Genomic DNA, 20,394 nt, shown 5'->3' on the forward strand with positions numbered 1-20,394 from the left:
ATCAAGGTAACAATAGATAAAGAATAACATTTAAAAGCAATCCTGTCTTTTTTTTCATATTGCAGTGCAGTATGATATTTTAAAGTGACCTTATCGATACCCTAATGTAGATAAAACTAAGATAACACATACTATAATTGTATTCAATCCATTTCTGAAATGATAAAAGATAAATCAGAGATGGATGATCATCATGAAAAACAAAGTGCATTCCCTAGAAATAAATATGATGCACAGTGGATTAAACACTTACATAATTATTTAACACTTACCAATATTCCAAAGAGACTTGAGACGGACTAGCTCAAAGACTTGATACTTGGTTTTGGATAAAATTACTTGTTGAACTTGTGAGCATCTCTACTATGAAGCCATCCCAAAATAGCTTCCACCATGGCTTTGGTTTTGAAGTTCTCTCGCTCTCTGTTGTCTTTCTGTATTTCTCTCTCTCTCTCTCTCTCGCTCTCTCTCTCTGTGTAGACTCTGGTGACTCTAGATGAGGCGGTAGGAGATGAAGAAGAGGAGAAGACAAAGGAGGAACGTGCGAAGAAAACGTCCAGCGCTGCTAAACGCAAGCTTAGCACTGACCACACAGGTGTGTGTATGGTGGTTGAAGTTGTTCTTTGTCCTTTCATTTAGAGCTGTCCCCAAACCTGTTTTTTGGGATCCGAACATTCGCAAGGATTTTTCGAACAGACGTTTGTACCATTGTTTTTAATCATGCAAAAATATATATATTGAATGTATATATTATAATGTATGCGCACATTCAGGGTTCGTACGGGTGCTGGAAATCCTTGAAAATTCTTGTATTTCAAAGTGGTATTTTCAAGGTTTGAAAAGAGCTTGAATTGTGTATAAAGTGCTGGAAAGTTATTGAAATTGTAATTGCACTGTATACTTTCATAATAAATCGCTATCTGACTGAATAGTTCGGTTTTTAGATAAAGAAATAAAATTCGGAGAGAGCCTAATTGCTTTCGCCTTTCACGCAAAATGAAGAGGAGTCCTCTCTCGACCCCCCCGCCCCTCCTGAAAGCTTGCTTTAATCCCAGTAACGTTAGTGAGCTAACATTAGCTAGCGTCTTATCTTTTTTAAACGTTACCAAGCTAGTGAGCTAGCGTTGCCACAGATGGCTCTTTTTTTTTTATCCACTTTTTCTCCCATTTTTTCTATATTTTCTCCCATCCCAATTTTTGTATCATCCAATTCAACCCTCCCCTGTCACGAACGCTGTTTCTTGCCTCCCACAAGCCGGCTGCAATGTGGACTAAGTCATACATAGCACAAGTCCCCTCCGGTACTTGAGGTAACAGCAGTCGCATCTTTTCACCTGCGCAGCTCGATCTCTCAGTGGAGAGGAGTAACGTGTGGGAGGCTCACGCTGCCCCCGACACTTCCTGATTCTACTGCGCAGGCGCACCAACCGACCTGTAGGAGTCGCTGTCCACAACGCCCGATCCCCACCCATCAGTTTCCCACCCCCTAATACGGCCAATGTGTATTAGTATGAACGACCAGCTAAACTGAAAGCAATGTGGAGTGCTGGGCTCGAACAGGCGAGCCCAGCGTCTCCGCATTCGTGGCGAGCGCCTTGCCCACTACGCCACGTAGCCGCCAACGTTGCCACAGATGGCTGTTTATTGTTCATGTTGACAATGACGAGCGACACCGTATATTATGGTGAGTTAATAAATTCACTCTGAAAATCTGCTCCGCTCTGATAAACTGACTCTTCGGTCAGAGCGTCCAGTCTGCACAACTTGAGTGCGCTTGCTCTGACACACTGAAAGCCAATTTACCTTAAAACAAGTTTTGTTTTGTTTAGCTAACGCCATTATGCATCGGAGCTGTGGTTTCGCTGTGATCAACATGGCTAACAAGCAAATCAATTCTTTCTATTTTAAGGAATTTTCTGTAGGATATGTTGGCAACATAAGAAGCCAGCTACTAGGGGTAGCTGTTTGTGTGAAAATAACAAGAGAGGAGACTAGAGCGTGTCAACTGTGCGTCTGTATTTCAACTAATAACATGGGCATTATAGCTTACATCCTGGTCCCTGATGGGACGTACCAACTGAACACAACACTGTGGGGGTTATATAAAAATCCTAGGTTGATTTGATTTTGTATACATTTTAAGGCTCAAGCTTATTTTCCACATTTTCAGTAAATATCTGATTGAAATTGAAGTTTTATCTGGTGATTATTTGAGTGATTGTTTCATATTGGCTCAGCCAGGTTATATAGGATGCCAAGTCTAAATAATTTTGGTTGTTTATAGCACAATAACATCTGATTTAATGTGATGGAAGAAGTGAAATGATAATTGAGTAAATATTAAATTTACCACAGCCGCATAAGATGCTGGAAAATCTTGAAAAGGCATCTTGAAAAAGCTTGAAAGGTGCTTGAATTTTGCTTTGGAAAAGGTGTAAGAACCTCATTGCTGCGATTATTAACTCATTCTGTGCCACGGGTCAGGACGCCAGAGGGCGCTATTACGCCAGTGCTGTAAGTCAATGGGGCGCTTTGTTCACTTGCAAGTGCTTAAAATATATCTTATATTATAGCTATAGGTCTAATACACCCGTCGACTGTCAGTGAGTTGCTTCCAGTCAACATGCACGAAACAGATTGTTTTTTCATCGGTACATTTCCATTTGATACCGTTTTGAATATGAGTATAGTTTTGGTGATTCTTAGTAATCCCAGGAAAAGACGCGATAATAGCCCTTTAGTGGAATACAATAAACACATTGTAATTTTTCGCCTGATTATCTAATCCGCTGAAATCAATGCTAGATTATCGTTATTATCCTTCCTCATGCAAGAATGAAAAGGGCCCTGGAGCGCGCCGCCACCCTGCCACCTCCTCCCACTCAACGGCACACAGCCACACACACACACACACACACAGACAGCCGCGATCGGGGTAGAAAGAAATATCAGATCAACGCAAGATTTTATATATAGAGTCCTTACCTGGTATCTGATGTAATGCAAAATAAATAATCCAATTATCTGATCGCCATTCCAAATACTGCTCATGGAGGTCCGTCCCACATTACCGAGGGTTACACATGAATGGGCGGGCGGGGTTAGTGTACCATGCCATCGTTGTAAAGGCCTGCCTCGTCTGAGTATTTAAACCCCGCCCGCACGGCTCAGATCGCCCCTGAAAAGAAACTACACCATTTCTAATAGAGTGCAATACCTGCTGGAAGGCGTAGGTGGCGGTATTTGCCCTTTTCCGAGCTCGGACCCATTCCCAATGATAACATCAGGCTGGATGGATGAAAATGAATGGATATAGCTAATAAAAGAAATAACGATTAAAACCCGACTATACTCGTGATTGGCGCTGAACGGTTGGCTAATTAACCCGACTATACTCGTGACTGGCGTTGAATGAGTTAAGAGTACTGACTACGTACTGGTCACGGGAGGCTTCAATACATTTTGGATGATAATACAATTTTGTGAATACATTTGTTGAAACAACATCTTTGTTGGCCGACGGCTCCTGCTATCTTAACGTTAGCTAAAGCTAAAGGGCTGCGCTCTACATAGCTTAATTAACGTGCATAACATAACTTACTGTGTAACGTTAAGTAACTTGTGTTCCGCTGGGAAAGCATCAGTATCACTGCATACACTTAGTTTAATCCAAACGTCCATTCGGAAACGTTGTATTATGAAATAAGACTTGTGAGTCACTAAACTCTTTTTTGCATGACTGATTAATTTCCTGATATGACTGACCCGTCCTCATCTCACTAGACTGTGTTGTTGTGACCTGTTGTTTGTGCATGACTTTCGAATGATTGTAAACACAACATGGTACTGTGATATTCTGATCTCTATCACATTCTGATATATATTTTTTGTGTAAAATAAATTAAAAAAATGTAAAACAAAAATTGGAAAATAAAAATTATAATAAAAAAGCGGAGGTTTGAACCCTTTAACTCATTGGACGCCAGACCGAGATAAGTCGGGTTAACTCGCCAACGCTTGGGCGCCAAACCCGAGAAAAGTCCGGTTTTCTATCGTTATATTTTTTATTCGATATTCCCATTCATAATCCATCGAGGGAGCCTGTGTGGAATGAGTCTGAGATCGCAAACGTCCAATACCGCCGCCTGCCGCTTTACTATGTGGCTATGTGTCGATCTAAAAAGTCCGGGTTTTCCTTGTCGGGCAGGACACGCGTTTATAACACATGGATTGAGGAGAATCAAGCACTCCCGGTTCATGTTCTTTGGTGGATTATGTTGGCAACACGATCGACATCAATACTTGGAATGGCGATCAGATCATTGGAATATCCTAGTCAAGGTAAGGGCTTATATGGTATCAATCTTGCGTTGATCGAAGAATCCCTTCCCCGCAATCCGTATGTGTGTAATGTGTGTGTGTAGCGTATTCCGTTGGTGATGATCGAAGCATAGAAAAACGACCCCCCCCCACCCACCCTTTCATGCATTCATGATGAAACATAATACCAATAATATAGCGTTGATTTCAGATTGATTGTTGATACAGGCGAGAAACGCCACGGTTTTTAGTGACATGCACTAAACGCTGCATAGCGGCGTTTTCTGGGATTAAACAGGAATACTCTAAAACTATACTCATATTCACCACGGTATAAAACGGGAATGTGGATGAGAAAATTATTTCTTTTTCACAAATTGAACGATAGATACTCGATGTCAAATGGGCAATAGTTTTATATCCATAGCTATGATATAATATATAGTTTGAGCCCCACAAACGCTGCCATGTATCCGCGGTGGCCTTCTTACCACACGGTAAACAGCCACCTCTGGCGCTGATTGAGTTAATTTAGATTTGAACGTCAACATAACGAACGAAGGTCCGAACGTTTGAACGTTTGGGCTCAGCCCTACTTTCATTATGACTCATCCCGCTTAACCCTCTTCCTGTGTCTCCATCTCTCTGTCTCTTCAGAGGAAAGGATGACTTTTGTTACTGTTGATAAGGTCGGGGAGGAAGAGGAGGTGGTGGAGGTAACGACCAGGAGAGGAGGAAGACCCAAGAGGAGGGAAGAACAGACCCCTGGTAACACACACACACATACATGCAGTCTTCCTGACAACTTAAACCTTTTCATCTGTACATTGTCTGGAATGTTTTCCAGAATTCTTTTTGCAAAACTGCTAAGCAGAGAGTTGTATGATGTTCCACTGTCAGGGCAGCTGGTTAGTGTAGAGGTCTAAGCAGAGACCCAGGGCAGCTGGTTAGTGTAGGTCTAAGCACTCGCAGGTTTCAGATCCCGGCAGTGGTACCTCTGGCTTGGTCAGTCTTCCCGTCATATGAATACAATTGGCAGTGTTTGTGGTGGGAATGAGTCCTGGTCGTTGCAATCCTACTGGTCGGTCAGGGCACCTGTTCATCAGGGAGGGGATCTGGGGGAGATGGCTAGGGCTGGGCGATTCTTGCTAAAATGCTAATCATGATTTTTCTCTCTAAGAATTGAGATCACGATTCTTATTTTTTCAATAAAATAATTTAAAAAGTTAAGTAAAAAGTAAAAAATAAAAATAATTCTTTATTTTTTTTTAAATAAAAAAAATGCGTCATAACTTAGAAATGAGATTGCATAGGTCCAGGGGTGTAAAAAGTACCCAGAAATTATACTTAAGTGAAAGTATGGGTACCGTCTCAAAATATGACTCAAGTAAAAGTCAAAGTATCTGGCTAAAAACACACTTGAGTAAAAGTAAAAAAGTCCTACTTTTAAATGTACTTAAGTACTAAAAAGTAAAAGTAAATTTTTCTTTTTAAAGGGATAGACCAGGGGTCTCAAACTCATTCCATCGTGGGCCAAGTTTTCATTTTAACTATACATTGCACCAGGTGAGTTAGTTGAAGAGGTGAGCCAATTAGTGAAATCATCAGCTGGTGTTTAGGCAAGGTTGGAATGAAACCAAGCATACACTCTGCCCACAATGAGATAGACAATGCTGAAATGAAAGAACAGAGGACACTTTTTTTGCATTACAATTATTTAATGCACTTCTCCATTGAAGGTAAACTAACATGGACGGCATTCACATCACAGCATGAATAATATCACAATATTAAAAACAGAATGGTGTATCCTGAATAATATCACAATATTAACCACAGCATACTGGATTATCCGGAATAATAGCACAATATTAAAGGCAGAATACTGGAGTACCCTGAATAATATCACAATATTAAAGACAGAATACTGGAGTACCCTGAATAATATCACAATATTAAAGATAGAATACTGGAGTAAACAGTATTCTGGAGTGTCCTCCCTCAAATCATATGATCTTACATCATCGACAAAGGTCGTTGGGCTTTTGACGAGGCCCCCCTGGTCCTGATGACCTGGCTTTAATGTTCTGGGTTATGTCATCGTGTCCTGCTTTTGTACACATTCTACCTTGAATATTGTTTGATGAAGATAAACACAACCTTTACCACAGAGGTCTGTTAATGTTAATATGTTACAGAGCTCGAAGGGAAGCTGATATCACTGATTTGTAGATCAATAGTAATTATGTAATTATGATCTTATGGTATAGAAACTATACATTTTCTACTACAGTACCCTGAATAATATCACAATATTAACCACAGCATAATGCGGATCTGACTGTCTATTCTTCTGATAGCAGGTGTTTAATCAAAGATCCCCGCTTTATAGTGTTGCACAAGGACCAATCAGCATGGGTATGGGCGGGTTCATTTTCCATTGATGGGGATTTGATTGGCTGTTTACCTACGGTCACAGGATTAATAACGTTAACGTTAGTTCGGCCAGATAAACAATTTAAATATACTAATTAAAATGGTTGGACCTGTGAGATTTGTACTTTGTAGGTCTGCATTTTAAATGTAAGGAGTAAAAAGTATGTTTTTTTTCTCTGAAATGTAATGGAGTAAAAGTACAAAGTATACAAACCTAATAATACTAGAGTAAAGTACAAATCTCCCAAAACAGTACTTAAGTATTGTAACGAAGTACAATTACTCAAGTACTTTACACCCCTGCATAGGTCTATGAATCAAAATCGAGATTTCTTTTCGATTAATTGCCCAGCCCTAGCGTGAACCTTTGCCTGCGTTAAGGTCTCCCAGTGAAACTCCTAGCTGTCAGGTGGAAAGAAGAGGCTGGTGACTCTGACACATGTATCAGAGGAGGCAGGTGATCTCCAGACCAACAGTAAGGCAGGATGTGGTGGTCTACACCCTCCCCAGACCAACAGTAAGGCAGCATGTGGTAGTCTACACCCTCCCCAGACCAACAGTAAGGCAGCATGTGGTAGTCTACACCCTCCCCAGACCAACAGTAAGGCAGTATGTGGTGGTCTACACCCTCCCCAGACCAACAGTAAGGCAGCATGTGGTAGTCTACACCCTCCCCAGACCAACAGTAAGGCAGCATGTGGTAGTCTACACCCTCCCCAGACCAACAGTAAGGCAGCATGTGGTAGTCTACACCCTCCCCAGACCAACAGTAAGGCAGGATGTGGTGGTCTACACCCTCCCCAGACCAACAGTAAGGCATCATGTGGTGGTCTACACCCTCCCCAGACCAACAGTAAGGCAGGATGTGGTGGTCTACACCCTCCCCAGACCAACAGTAAGGCAGCATGTGGTAGTCTACACCCTCCCCAGACCGACAGTAAGGCAGCATGTGGTAGTCTACTTTACACCCTCCCCAGACCAACAGTAAGGCAGCATGTGGTGGTCTACACCCTCCCCAGACCAACAGTAAGGCAGCATGTGGTAGTCTACACCCTCCCCAGACCGACAGTAAGGCAGCATGTGGTAGTCTACACCCTCCCCAGACCGACAGTAAGGCAGCATGTGGTAGTCTACACCCTCCCCAGACCAACAGTAAGGCAGCATGTGGTTAGTCTACACCCTCCCCAGACCAACAGTAAGGCAGCATGTGGTAGTCTACACCCTCCCAAGACCAACAGTAGGGCAGCATGTGGTAGTCTACACCCTCCCCAGACCGACAGTAAGGCAGCATGTGGTAGTCTACACCCTCCCCAGACCAACAGTAAGGCAGCATGTGGTTAGTCTACACCCTCCCCAGACCAACAGTAAGGCAGCATGTGGTAGTCTACACCCTCCCAAGACCAACAGTAGGGCAGCATGTGGTAGTCTACACCCTCCCCAGACCAACAGTAAGGCAGCATGTGGTAGTCTACACCCTCCCCAGACCAACAGTAAGGCAGCATGTGGTAGTCTACACCCTCCCCAGACCAACAGTAAGGCAGCATGTGGTAGTCTACACCCTCCCCAGACCAACAGTAAGGCAGCATGTGGTAGTCTACACCCTCCCCAGACCAACAGTAAGGCAGCATGTGGTAGTCTACACCCTCCCAAGACCAACAGTAAGGCAGCATGTGGTAGTCTACACCCTCCCCAGACCAACAGTAAGGCAGCATGTGGTAGTCTACACCCTCCCCAGACCAACAGTAATGCAGCATGTGGTAGTCTACACCCTCCCCAGACCAACAGTAAGGCAGCATGTGGTAGTCTACACCCTCCCCAGACTAACAGTAAGGCAGCATTTGGTAGTCTACACCCTCCCCAGACCGACAGTAAGGCAGCATGTGGTAGTCTACACCCTCCCCAGACCGACAGTAAGGCATAATGGGGAACGACCAGGAGGGAATTGACATAATGGCTAAATTGGGGGATGTACAGAACTAACCGGTGCTACTTATTCTCATATTATCTTCACTTAACATATTGAATAAATACAAATAAGAACCGAAAGATTAGTTTAAAAAAAGTAATTTCACTTCACGGCATCTGTGCAGCCACATTTATTCAACAACTTCGAACGCAACCATAAAGGACTGGTTTCCTTATGCAGGAAATAGTTTGTTTACTTTTCTGATAACTATATCACTGCTTAACTCATAAATGTTAACCACTTATGAATCGGGCAAAAATGGGGCTAGGTTCTTTTTCTTTTCTTTTTTTACTTTGCATACCCAAAATAATTTGCGATTTATTATACTTTATACTTATAGCACATGCAATTATTCGGAATTATGCCACAACAATGTGGAACGCCCTACCCACAGCCATACAATTATGTGAATCCCTACCCACTTTCAAAACCACTCTAAAAAACCACCTACGGGAGGCCGCAATTCTAGTTATGAGTGTTGTATGTGCCTCCCTCAGTGTTTCCCATTAATTACCTAGACTGATAAATTGCCAATAGGTATGTATCAGTAGTATTGGCAGTGGTAGTAGTCGTAATAGTAATCCAGTATATTTTTATATTTTCTAAAAAATAAACCAGTTCAACACAGGTAACCACTTTTGCTTCATTTCTTTGATGGCTCAAATGTATGCTCTAATCCAGTGGTTCTCAAACCTCTCCTCGAGGCAGAACACAAAATCGACTAGAATCTAGTCGATTTTGTGTTTTGAGCACAAAGTTCATCATAGATCTGGCCTCTTTATTTTGCTCTCAAAGTGCATTTAACTTACAAATATACAAAAAAAACAATTCTGGAGGAGCATGCCCCCAGACTCTCCTAGAGAGTCCAAGGTTCACCTACCACAGTCTCATAAAATCCTGTGGGAAAGACTGTCCCTGTCTTGTAAATAGTTCATACCAGGGTTCGAAATTTCTAACCCTGGTTCATACAGTATGTGTGTTGTCACTACTGTATGTAAAATTGTAAATAAGTAAATTTCTGTGTTAATATTTATTTACCTAATTTATGTGTAATCGTTTCATTTCAGCTCAGTGTAGAGAAATGCACAGATACTAAAAACCGCCTTACTGCGCGCGTCTATGACGACACTGTTGACACCACGTATCCGTGACACGCGCGCCCCGCGACAACACTAGTCGTTTTGGGGGGCCTACCACCCCCCCTGAAAAAAATCCTAGGGGAAACACTGCTTATGCATACCTTATGTGCACCTTATGTGAATACTGTGATACTGTGAATTCTGTATACTTCTGTTTAGGGATGCTCGATATTGGCTTTTTTACCGATACCGATATACAGATATTGTCCAACTCTTAATTTCCGATACCGATATCAACCGATACCGATATATGCAGGGTTTCCCCCCCCCCCCCCCCCCCCAAAATGGAATAATTTCAGGTAATTAACATTACATATCTCTTGTTGTGGAATTAACACAACATTATGCATACTTTTGACAATAAATAAAATCAGAATGTGTTCTTTTTTGCTTGCCTGGGTAAATAAAGGTTATAGGAATGTAAAAAAAAAAAAAAATTGAAAACCAATACCGAGATTTTCCGATATCACATTTTAATGCCGATATCGGCCGATAATATCGGTAGGCCGATAATATCGGACATCCCTACTTCTGTTAGTTAGACAGTAAATTATAACACTACCTCAGGCATACTGCACCTTATGTGACACTGTGTATACTGTATATTTCAGTTAGTTAGATAGTAAATTATATTGACTTATTTGTTTACACTGCTTGTGTTGTTTTTACTACACAAGTTTTTAATCGCTGTTTTTAATCGCTTCATTTCCGTTTTATAGCATTTTGAAAAGCCCTCGTTTTCAAGGAAAATATAAAGATTCCGTGATAATCGGCATTTACTGGAATATTCTGGCATACACAAAAACGTTGTAATTTTTTCGGCCTATTTATGAATCGTTTTCAAATAAACGCTAGATTATCGATAGTATATGTGTACTTATGCACGCTATAGAAGCGGGCTGAAATATCGATTCTCTCATTTCCTGATCGCACACACACACACACGCATAGGGCAAACGCTGATATCTCTGTGAAAACAGCTCTGATTATCCTAAGACTGGTAAAATAAATTCCTTACCTCAGATCAGATGTTATCCAAAAAGATTATTCCAATTCCTGATCGCCATTCCAAATATCGATCGCGTTTATTGATTCAGCGTTGGGTACTGTAAATACATAATCCACGCGTTTTCCGGGCCGGCGATCACAATGGATTCTTCAGTTGGCTTGACGGAAAGTAAAATGAGGAAACTCATGTAAAATCAAAAACTAGCCAATAGCTAACGTTATAGATAGCTAGCCAATAGCTAACGTTATAGATAGCTAGCCAATAGCTAACGTTATAGATAGCTAGCCAATAGCTAACGTTATCCAGTTGACATTACAGATCATAATATCTATGATGACGTTAACGAAGTGAGAGTAGGGATTATGGAAACGTTGATGTAGTCAAGAGTGTAGCTACTGTCACCACCTTACAGAGGGAATTACCCCGAAGTCCGGCTAGTTATAACAAGCACGTTACATGACCGGCACTTCGGCCCGGGAGTTAGGAGAACGCTCCCCTGTACTCTACTGAGGTTCAGATTAATACAGGAAAAGGTATACATTGGGGGAGAGAGTCCGGGATATGAAAATAAATCCTGATTTCATCTATGAGTTGTAAACTGTATGGAAACGTGAAGTTAGCTCATGCTACTGGAAAACGGGCACCTTGTCATTAAATGAACTGAGTTAAAAATGATGACGTCCCTTTTATTTTACTGCGGATGTCGCGGTTGTCTGTTCTCCATCCGTGCGTGCCTTGACACACCGCGGGATTGCGGTGATGCGGTTACCGCGACAGCCGCCTGCACGGTGCAGCTCGGCCAGGAAAACAAACCACATTGTTTCAAACGGAGTGCAATAGCGGCCGCAAGGCGTTAGGTGGCGGTATCGCACTGTTGCGGTCTCAGACAGAGTGCAACACAGTCCTACACCATAGCAGGATGAATTATGAATGGAAATAGCGAATAAAAGAAATAACGATCATAATAACGAGTATACTACGAGTTATAATAACGAGTTGTTGGCGGCCAACGATTGGCGGGCTATAACGAGTTAACTCGTTCTTGGCGGCCATTGTGTTAACAATTGTGTATTGAGCCGTACTGTATTGTACCCATTCTGCAATCTGTTAATACAATTTTCAATCAATCAATGCATGAGAGTTTTTTTTTTTTTTAAGGGTAACATTCTGAAGTTTCAGATTGAAAGTGTATCTCTCCGTCGCATAAGGGCTGGCTGGCAGTGCGCATAAGGCATAATAAAGGCATAACTGTTTGATTATCTAATTTCTCTAACGAACGCATCTATTTCAGTCGAAAGTCAGACGGGCTCGTGCTGCTGCTCGCTCATAACGGAGCGACTCCGATACCGAGTGTGGGCAGCACACATACACATACACACACATACACACACGCATACATACACACACCACATTATTCTCTGCAGCAGCCCAGACACGTCTCACATCATAATAACAAAGCTCACCTGGAGAAGGGGTTAGGTGTGTTCATATTTGAATCATATTTGAATCCATTTTGTCTCTTAATTTATTCTTCCTCTCACCTCTTTCCATTCTTCATCAGTGAGGCAGTCGACTAGAGGAAAACGTGGGACCATGAAGGAAGAGAGAGAGGAAAAGGAGGAGCCTCCCACAAAACAACAAGCCCCTCCCACAAAACAAGCCTCTCCCACAAAACAAGCCCCTCCCACAAAACAACAAGCCCCTTCCACAAAACAAGCCCCTTCCACAAAACAAGCCCCTCCCACAAAACAAGCATCTCCCACAAAACAAACTCCTCCCACAAATCAAGCCCCTCCCACAAAACAACAAGCCCCTCTCACAGAAATACAAGCTCCTCCCACAAAACAACAAGCCCCTCTCACAAAACAAGTCCCTCCCACAAATCAAGCCACTCCCACAAAACCAGCCCCTCTCACAGAAATACAAATCCCTCCCAAAGAACAAGCCCATTCTACGTTACCAGATGCCACCTCTTCATTGGTCAAACATGCATCTGCATCGTTGATTGACGATCACCCAGAGCTCCAGATCAAAGAGGCTGAGGTGGGAGAGAACCGACCCAGCATCGATGCCTCCTCTACTAGGCAGGACCAGCAGCCTCATCCCCCTGAGAACCAGACTTCTGGTGGAGGGATGGAGACAGAAGACCAGGCTAGAGCTGCTCTCAAAGGTAGTGAGAGAGTGTCACTAAAACAACAAGCCCCTCCCACAAAACAAGCATCTCCCACAAAACAAACTCCTCCCACAAAACAAGTCCTTCCCACAAATCAACAAACCTCTCCCACAAAACAAGCCTCTCCCACAAAACAAGCCCCTCCCACAAAACAACAAGCCCATCCCACAAAACAAGCCCCTTCCACAAAACAAGCCCCTTCCACAAAACAAGCCCCTTCCACAAAACAAGCCCCTTCCACAAAACAAGCCCCTCCCACAAAACAAGCATCTCCCACAAAACAAGCATCTCCCACAAAACAAGTCCCTCCCACAAAACAAGTCCCTCCCACAAATCAAGCCCCTCCCACAAAACAACAAGCCCCTCTCACAGAAATACAAGCTCCTCCCACAAAACAACAAGCTCATCTCACAGATCAAGCCACTCCCACAAAACAACAAGCCCCTCCCACAAAACCAGCCCCTCTCACAGAAATACAAATTCCTCCCAAAGAACAAGCCCATTCCACGTTACCAGATGCCACCTCTTCATTGGTCAAACATGCATCTGCATCGTTGATTGACGATCACCCAGAGCTCCAGATCAAAGAGGCTGAGGTGGGAGAGAACCGACCCAGCATCGATGCCGCCTCTACTGGGCAGGACCAGCAGCCTCATCCCCCTGAGAACCAGACTTCTGATGGAGGGATGGAGACAGAAGACCAGGCTAGAGCTGCTCTCAAAGGTAGTGAGAGAGTGTCACTAAAACAACAAGCCCCTCCCACAAAACAAACCCCTCCCACAACACAAACTCCTCCCACAAAACAAGTCCCTCCCACAAATCAACAAACTTCTCCCACAAAACAACAAGCCCCTCTCACAGAAATACAAGCCCCTCCCACAAAACAACAATCCCCTCTCACAAAACAAGCCTCTCCCACAAAACAAGCCTCTCCCACAAAACAAGCCCCTCTCACAAAACAAGCCTCTCCCACAAAACAAGCCCTTCCCACAAAACAACAAGCCCATCCCACAAAACAAGCCCCTCCCACAAAACAAGCCCCTCCCACAAAACAAGCATCTCCCACAAAACAAACCCCTCCCACAAAACAAGTCCCTCCCACAAATCAAGCCCCTCCCACAAAACAACAAGCCCCTCTCACAGAAATACAAGCTCCTCCCACAAAACAACAAGCTCATCTCACAGATCAAGCCACTCCCACAAAACAACAAGCCCCTCCCACAAAACCAGCCCATCTCACAGAAATACAAATCCCTCCCAAAGAACAAGCCCATTCTACGTTACCAGACGCCACCTCTTCATTGGTCAAAGATGCATCTGCATCGTTGATTGACGATCACCCAGAGCTCCAGATCAATGAGGCTGAGGTGGGAGAGAAACGACCCAGCATCGATGCCGCCTCTACTGGGCAGGACCAGCAGCCTCATCCCCCTGAGAACCAGACTTCTGATGGAGGGATGGAGACAGAAGACCAGGCTAGAGCTGCTCTCAAAGGTAGTGAGAGAGTGTCACTAAAACAACAAGCCCCTCCCACAAAACAAACTCCTCCCACAAAACAAACTCCTCCCACAAAACAAGCCCCACCCACAAAACAAGTCCCTCCCACAAAACAACAAGCCCATCCCACAAAACAAGCCCCTCCCACAAATAAAGCCCCTCTCACAAAACAAGCCCCTTCCACAAAACAAGCCCCTTCCAGAAAACAAGCCCCTCCCACAAAACAAGCCTCTCCCACAAAACAAGCCCCTCCCACAAAACAAGTCCCTCCCACAAATCAAGTCCCTCCCACAAAACAAGCCCCTCTCACAGAAATACAAGCTCCTCCCACAAAACAGCAAGCTCATCTCACAGATCAAGCCACTCCCACAAAACAACAAGCCCCTCGCACAAAACCAGCCCCTCTCACAGAAATACAAATTCCTCCCAAAGAACAAGCCCATTCCACGTTACCAGATGCCACCTCTTCATTGGTCAAACATGCATCTGCATCGTTGATTGACGATCACCCAGAGCTCCAGATCAAAGAGGCTGAGGTGGGAGAGAACAGACCCAGCATCGATGCCTCCTCTACTGGGCAGGACCAGCAGCCTCAAGCCCCTGAGAACCAGACTTCTGGTGGAGGGATGGAGACAGAAGACCAGGCTAGAGCTGCTCTCAAAGGTAGTGAGAGAGTGTCACTAAAACAACAAGCCCCTCCCACAAAACAAACTCCTCCCACAAAACAAGTCCCTCCCACAAAACAGCAAGCCCCTCCCACAAATAAAGCCCCTCCCACAAAACAAGCCCCTCCCACAAAACCAGCCCCTCTCACAGAAATACAAATCCCTCCCAAAGAACAAGCCCATTCCACGTTGCCAGACGTCACGTCTTCATTGGTCAAACATGCATCTGCATCGTTGATTGACGATCACCCAGAGCTCCAGATCAAAGAGGCTGAGGTGGGAGAGAACCGACCCAGCATCGATGCCTCCTCTACTGGGCAGGACCAGCAGCCTCATTCCCCTGAGAACCAGGGAGGGATGGAGACAGAAGACCAGGCTAGAGCTGCTCTCAAAGGTAGTGAGAGTGTCATTTTCTCTTAAGTACCGTAATTCCTCTAATAGTAACCGGGTCTCAAATACAAGCCGGGTCTCTATTAATGGCCGGGTGCGCTCTTGAGCTAAGCAATTATAAGCCGGCCTCCTAATACAAGCCGGGTTACTAATATACTGAGCTGCATACTGAGCTAGTTACTTGATTTCACTTTGAAAACGTTGAAATGACCAGTGACCACCTGTAATTGCACTGTTTACTATTTCATACAGTACTTGGTTTCAATAAATGAACCCAGTACATTTTACTGGGTTCAAACTGACACAAAATGTTGATTTATTCATTATGATCCGTTTGAAAATTTGAAATATAGGCCGCCCTCTTATACAGGCCTCCTCCTAATACAAGCCTGGTACCCGCTACAGTTGAAACAAATACAAGCCGGGGTTACTATTAGAGGAATTACGGTATTTCATTCTTAACTTCTAAAATCCTGCTTCCACTCAATCAAAATGGAAATGTATGTATTTTCAGTTTTCATGTATTTCTCTGTCTTTCTTTTCTCAATTCATTTATGCTCCCTCGCTCTCTTTACTTCCTCATTCCTTCCCTCCCCCCTCTCACCTCATCCTGTCTCATTTACTCTCTCTTTCTCTCTCTGTTTCTCTCATCCTGTCTTATTTACTCTCTCTTCATCTCTCATCCTGTCTTATTTACTCTCTGTATCTCTCATCCTGTCTTATTTATTCTCTATCTCTCATCCTGTCTTATTTACTCTCTCTCTCTATCTCTCATCCTGTCTTATTTACTCTATCTCTCACCCGGTCTTATTTACTCTCTCTCTCTCTCTCTATCTCTCACCCTGTCTTATTTACTCTCTCTCTCTATCTCTCATCATGTCTTATTTACTCTCTCTCTCTCTCTCTCTCTAGATGTTAGTAAACAGAGAAGGGAGGAGGTCTCGTCCTCAGATGCTAAGAGGTCTCGTTCTCAGTCTCCAGACGTCCCAGCTGACTTCAAGATGCCTCCCTTCAGACCCAACAACCCTGTTGGTGAGACACATATACATTCACCCTGAACCTAGAATTTATTTAGTTCACACAGGGTGGATGGGTAGTGTAGAGGTCTAAGCAGAGACCCAGGGTGGCTGTGTAGTCCCCAGACTGTCAGGGTAGTCTACACCCTCCCCAGACCATCAGGGTAGTTTAAACCCTCCCCAGACTGACAGTAGGGTAGTCTACACCCTCCCCAGACTGACAGTAGGGTAGTTTACACCCTCCCCAGACTGACAGTAGGGCAGTCTACACCCTCCCCAGACTGACAGTAGGGTAGTCTACACCCTCCCCAGACTGACAGTAGGGTAGTCTTCACTCTCCCCAGACTGACAGTAGGGTAGTCTACACCCTCCCCAGACTGACAGTAGGGTAGTCTTCACTCTCCCCAGACTGACAGTAGGGTAGTCTTCACTCTCCGCAGACTGACAGTAGGGTAGTCTACACCCTCCCCAGACTGACAGTAGGGTAGTCTTCACTCTCCCCAGACTGACAGTAGGGTAGTCTACACCCTCCCCAGACTGACAGTAGGGTAGTCTTCACCCTCCCCAGACTGACAGTAGGGTAGTCTACACCCTCTCCAGACTGACAGTAGGGTAGTCTGCACCCTCCCCAGACTGACAGTAGGGTAGTCTACACCCTCCCCAGACTGACAGTAGGGTAGTCTACACCCTCTCCAGACTGACAGTAGGGTAGTCTTCACCCTCCCCAGACTGACAGTAGGGTAGTCTACACCCTCCCCAGATGACAGTAGGGTAGTCTACACCCTCCCCAGACCGACAGTAGGGTAGTCTACACCCTCCCCAGACTGAGAGTAGGGCAGCACAATGACCAGGAAGGGAATTGCCATAACATCTGAATTGGGGGATGGGAGCTAAATGTAAAAAGGCAAAAAAAAGTCAACATCCTAGATGTGTATGTCAGCCATATTGCCGGTGGTACTGAGAGGGTTAATGCCCTGGTACTGGTGGTTAAATGCCAGCACCCACTTCAATGATAGCGTTGTGAACGCATAATCTCTGTCTTAAATTATGGCTGTGTCTAATCTGCCTGTCGCTTATCAATGACTTGTTTGCAGTCAACATTGTCGAAACGGATTGTTTTTTAATCGCTTCATTTCCGTTTTATAGCATTTTGAAAAGCCCTCGTTTTCAAGGAAAATATAAAGATTCCGTGATAATCGGCATTTAGTGGAATATTCTGGCATACACAAACGTTGTCATTTTTCGGCCTATTTATGAATCGTTTTCAAATAAACGCTAGATTATCGATAGTATATGTGTACTCATGCACGCTATAGAAGCGGGCTGAAATATCGATTCTCATTTCCTGATCAGCGGCACACACACACACACACACACACACATATGGGACACGCTGATATCTCTGTGAAAAAAGCTCTGATTATCCCAAGACTGGTCAAATAGATTCCTTACCTCAGATCAGATGTTATCCAAAAAGATTATTCCAATTCCTGATCGTCATTCTAAATATCGATCGCGTTTATTGATTCAGCGCTGGGTACTGTAAATACATAATCCACGCTGTTCTGATGGTCGGCGATCACAATGGATTCTTCAGTTGGCTTGACGGAAAAGTTAAATGAGGAAACTGGCCCCCCCCCCATCATCAGTCTAAACCAGGGGTAGGCAACCCTAGGCACGCGTGCCTGCATAGGCACGCAGGGGCATTTGCATAGGCACAGGGGGCAGCATTAAAAAAAAATGAATTTTTTTTTTTTTTTTTTTTTTTTTTTTGCTTTGAAATATTATAGTGAACTATTTTGCACTGTTGTCGCATTTATCTTGTTGAAATCCTCCCACAGGTTCTTTTTACTACCACATATTTAATTGAGACCCTTTATTTGTTTATTATTTCAATTTAGCTGGAAATACATTGCTACATCATTCAGTAACATTTGCAGAGCCTTATAACAAAAACATTATTACGGTCACCATTGTGACCAGTGGGATTAATCAACAAATTGTATTATTTGTTTTTCTATTTCATTGAACATTGCACATGTTAAAAGCCATTTTTTTTACTCAAAATGTGAGTATTACCAAGTCAACTTGTGTTCTTAAAACAATGACAATAAACATAGTTTTATTAGGTTGAAATAATGTGGTTGTGTACTTATTTTTCTGTTAACTTATTATGGATTGAAAACTGAAAACCTTAATGCACAGTAACTGAACTCAATATTTTTAAGTTCTGGTAACTTATTATATTTTTTTTACAGTGTAGTCTTGCGATCAATCAAAACTTATTTACACGATATACCTCACATTCACCCTCCATTCACATCCTGGTGTTCTCCATTAGGCCTGTAGGTAGAGCTATGACAGCACACGTACAGTACACACACCAATGGTGTGTGATGTGTCCAAAAATGAATGGGCAAATGTGAGTGAAATGGTTGCACTGTATGCAGCTGTTTGTCTGCATTGCATTCCCCCCCCCCCCAACTCAGATTTAGGGTTGATACAACCATCATAATAATATTGTTAATAATAACAATAACAATAATGATGTAATAATGTAAAAATTATCATTAAAAATACCTGATTATGAGAAAAAAATATTACGATGCATGGAATATTGTTGAGGCACACTAGTTACAACTATATTTCAAACAGGCACTCCATGTCAAAAAGGTTGCTGACCCCTGGTCTAAACTAATGGAGTGCAGTACCACAGGGAGAGACGATAGGGGGATGTATCTTCCCAATTGAGCTCAGAGAGACTCTGCAACACTAGCGTGAGGCTCGATTGATGAAATATGAATTCAAATCGCCAATAAAAAAGAATACCACATAAAAACGCTATATAGCGTTGGTGGCATTCAAAGGGTGGCATGAACTAACGACAAAGCGCGTTGCTGGCACTCAAAGTGTTAATGCCCTGGTACTGAGAGGGTTAATGCCCTGGTACTCAGAGGGTTAATGCCCTGGTACTCAGAGGGTTAATGCCCTGGTACTCAGAGGGTTAATATGCATTTACTACACTTCTCTCCCTGTTGCCTAAATACACACATGTTATCATTTACAAACTGAACTATTGGTCACTGATTCCATTTCTGTCACCCACCCTGCTCTCTCTCTCTCTCTCTCTCTCTCTCTCTGTCTGTCTGTCTGTCTGTCTGTCTGTCTCCTCTTTTTTTTTTTCTCAGGTCACGAGTTTGTGGTTCCTAAGACAGGGTTTTTCTGTAAGCTGTGTTCTATCTTCTATGAGAGCGAAAGATCTGCCATGATACTCCACTGTGGCAGCCAGAGACATTACCAGAATATGGAGGTAAACACACACGCACACATAATCATAGTTGAAGGACAAAGAAAGTCCACTGTGTTAAAGGTGCTGTATATAACATTTAGCATGCACACAGATGCAAATAAACAAACGCATTATAGTATTCATGCACAGACATACAGTGGTGGCCAAAATTATTAGAACACTTGGCATATTTAAGAGGTTTCAGTTGTTGTTGTTGTTGTACAATTGGCCATTAAAATACCCATAAAACAAATGTTATATATACAAAGTCATCATTATGCTCTATAAACCATAGAATAGAGCCATCATAAGGAGATTTACATCATTTTCCTTACAAAAAACTAGCTAGGCCTATTTCACTGTCAATGTCACACAATCATGTTCCTTCAGTCCAAGCACTGTAAAGTACACTTTAGAACGCCATGATGCCACCAATTCACACCAGAACCGAAAGAGGCGAGGTAGGACAAATAAACTTTCAGACAAGTGAAGCA

The 20,394-nt window shown here is 43.3% G+C and overlaps 1 protein-coding gene across 1 annotated transcript in view; it reads left to right on the top strand.

Moving 5' to 3' along the window:
- The window catches only part of LOC311242081 (uncharacterized protein), a 69,290-nt gene that overhangs the window by 46,381 nt on the left and 2,515 nt on the right, over nt 1-20,394 (top strand). Inside the window, exons 14-18 of the mRNA XM_084331032.1 lie at nt 481-595; nt 4,978-5,088; nt 12,432-15,599; nt 16,508-16,627; nt 19,800-19,921. Coding sequence (XP_084187158.1) covers nt 481-595; nt 4,978-5,088; nt 12,432-15,599; nt 16,508-16,627; nt 19,800-19,921 — 3,636 coding nt within the window. The remainder of the gene's footprint in view (nt 1-480; nt 596-4,977; nt 5,089-12,431; nt 15,600-16,507; nt 16,628-19,799; nt 19,922-20,394) is intronic.

This window comes from Notolepis coatsorum (assembly GCF_963971535.1).
Source record: "Notolepis coatsorum genome assembly, chromosome: 1".
Lineage (NCBI taxonomy): Eukaryota > Metazoa > Chordata > Actinopteri > Aulopiformes > Paralepididae > Notolepis > Notolepis coatsorum.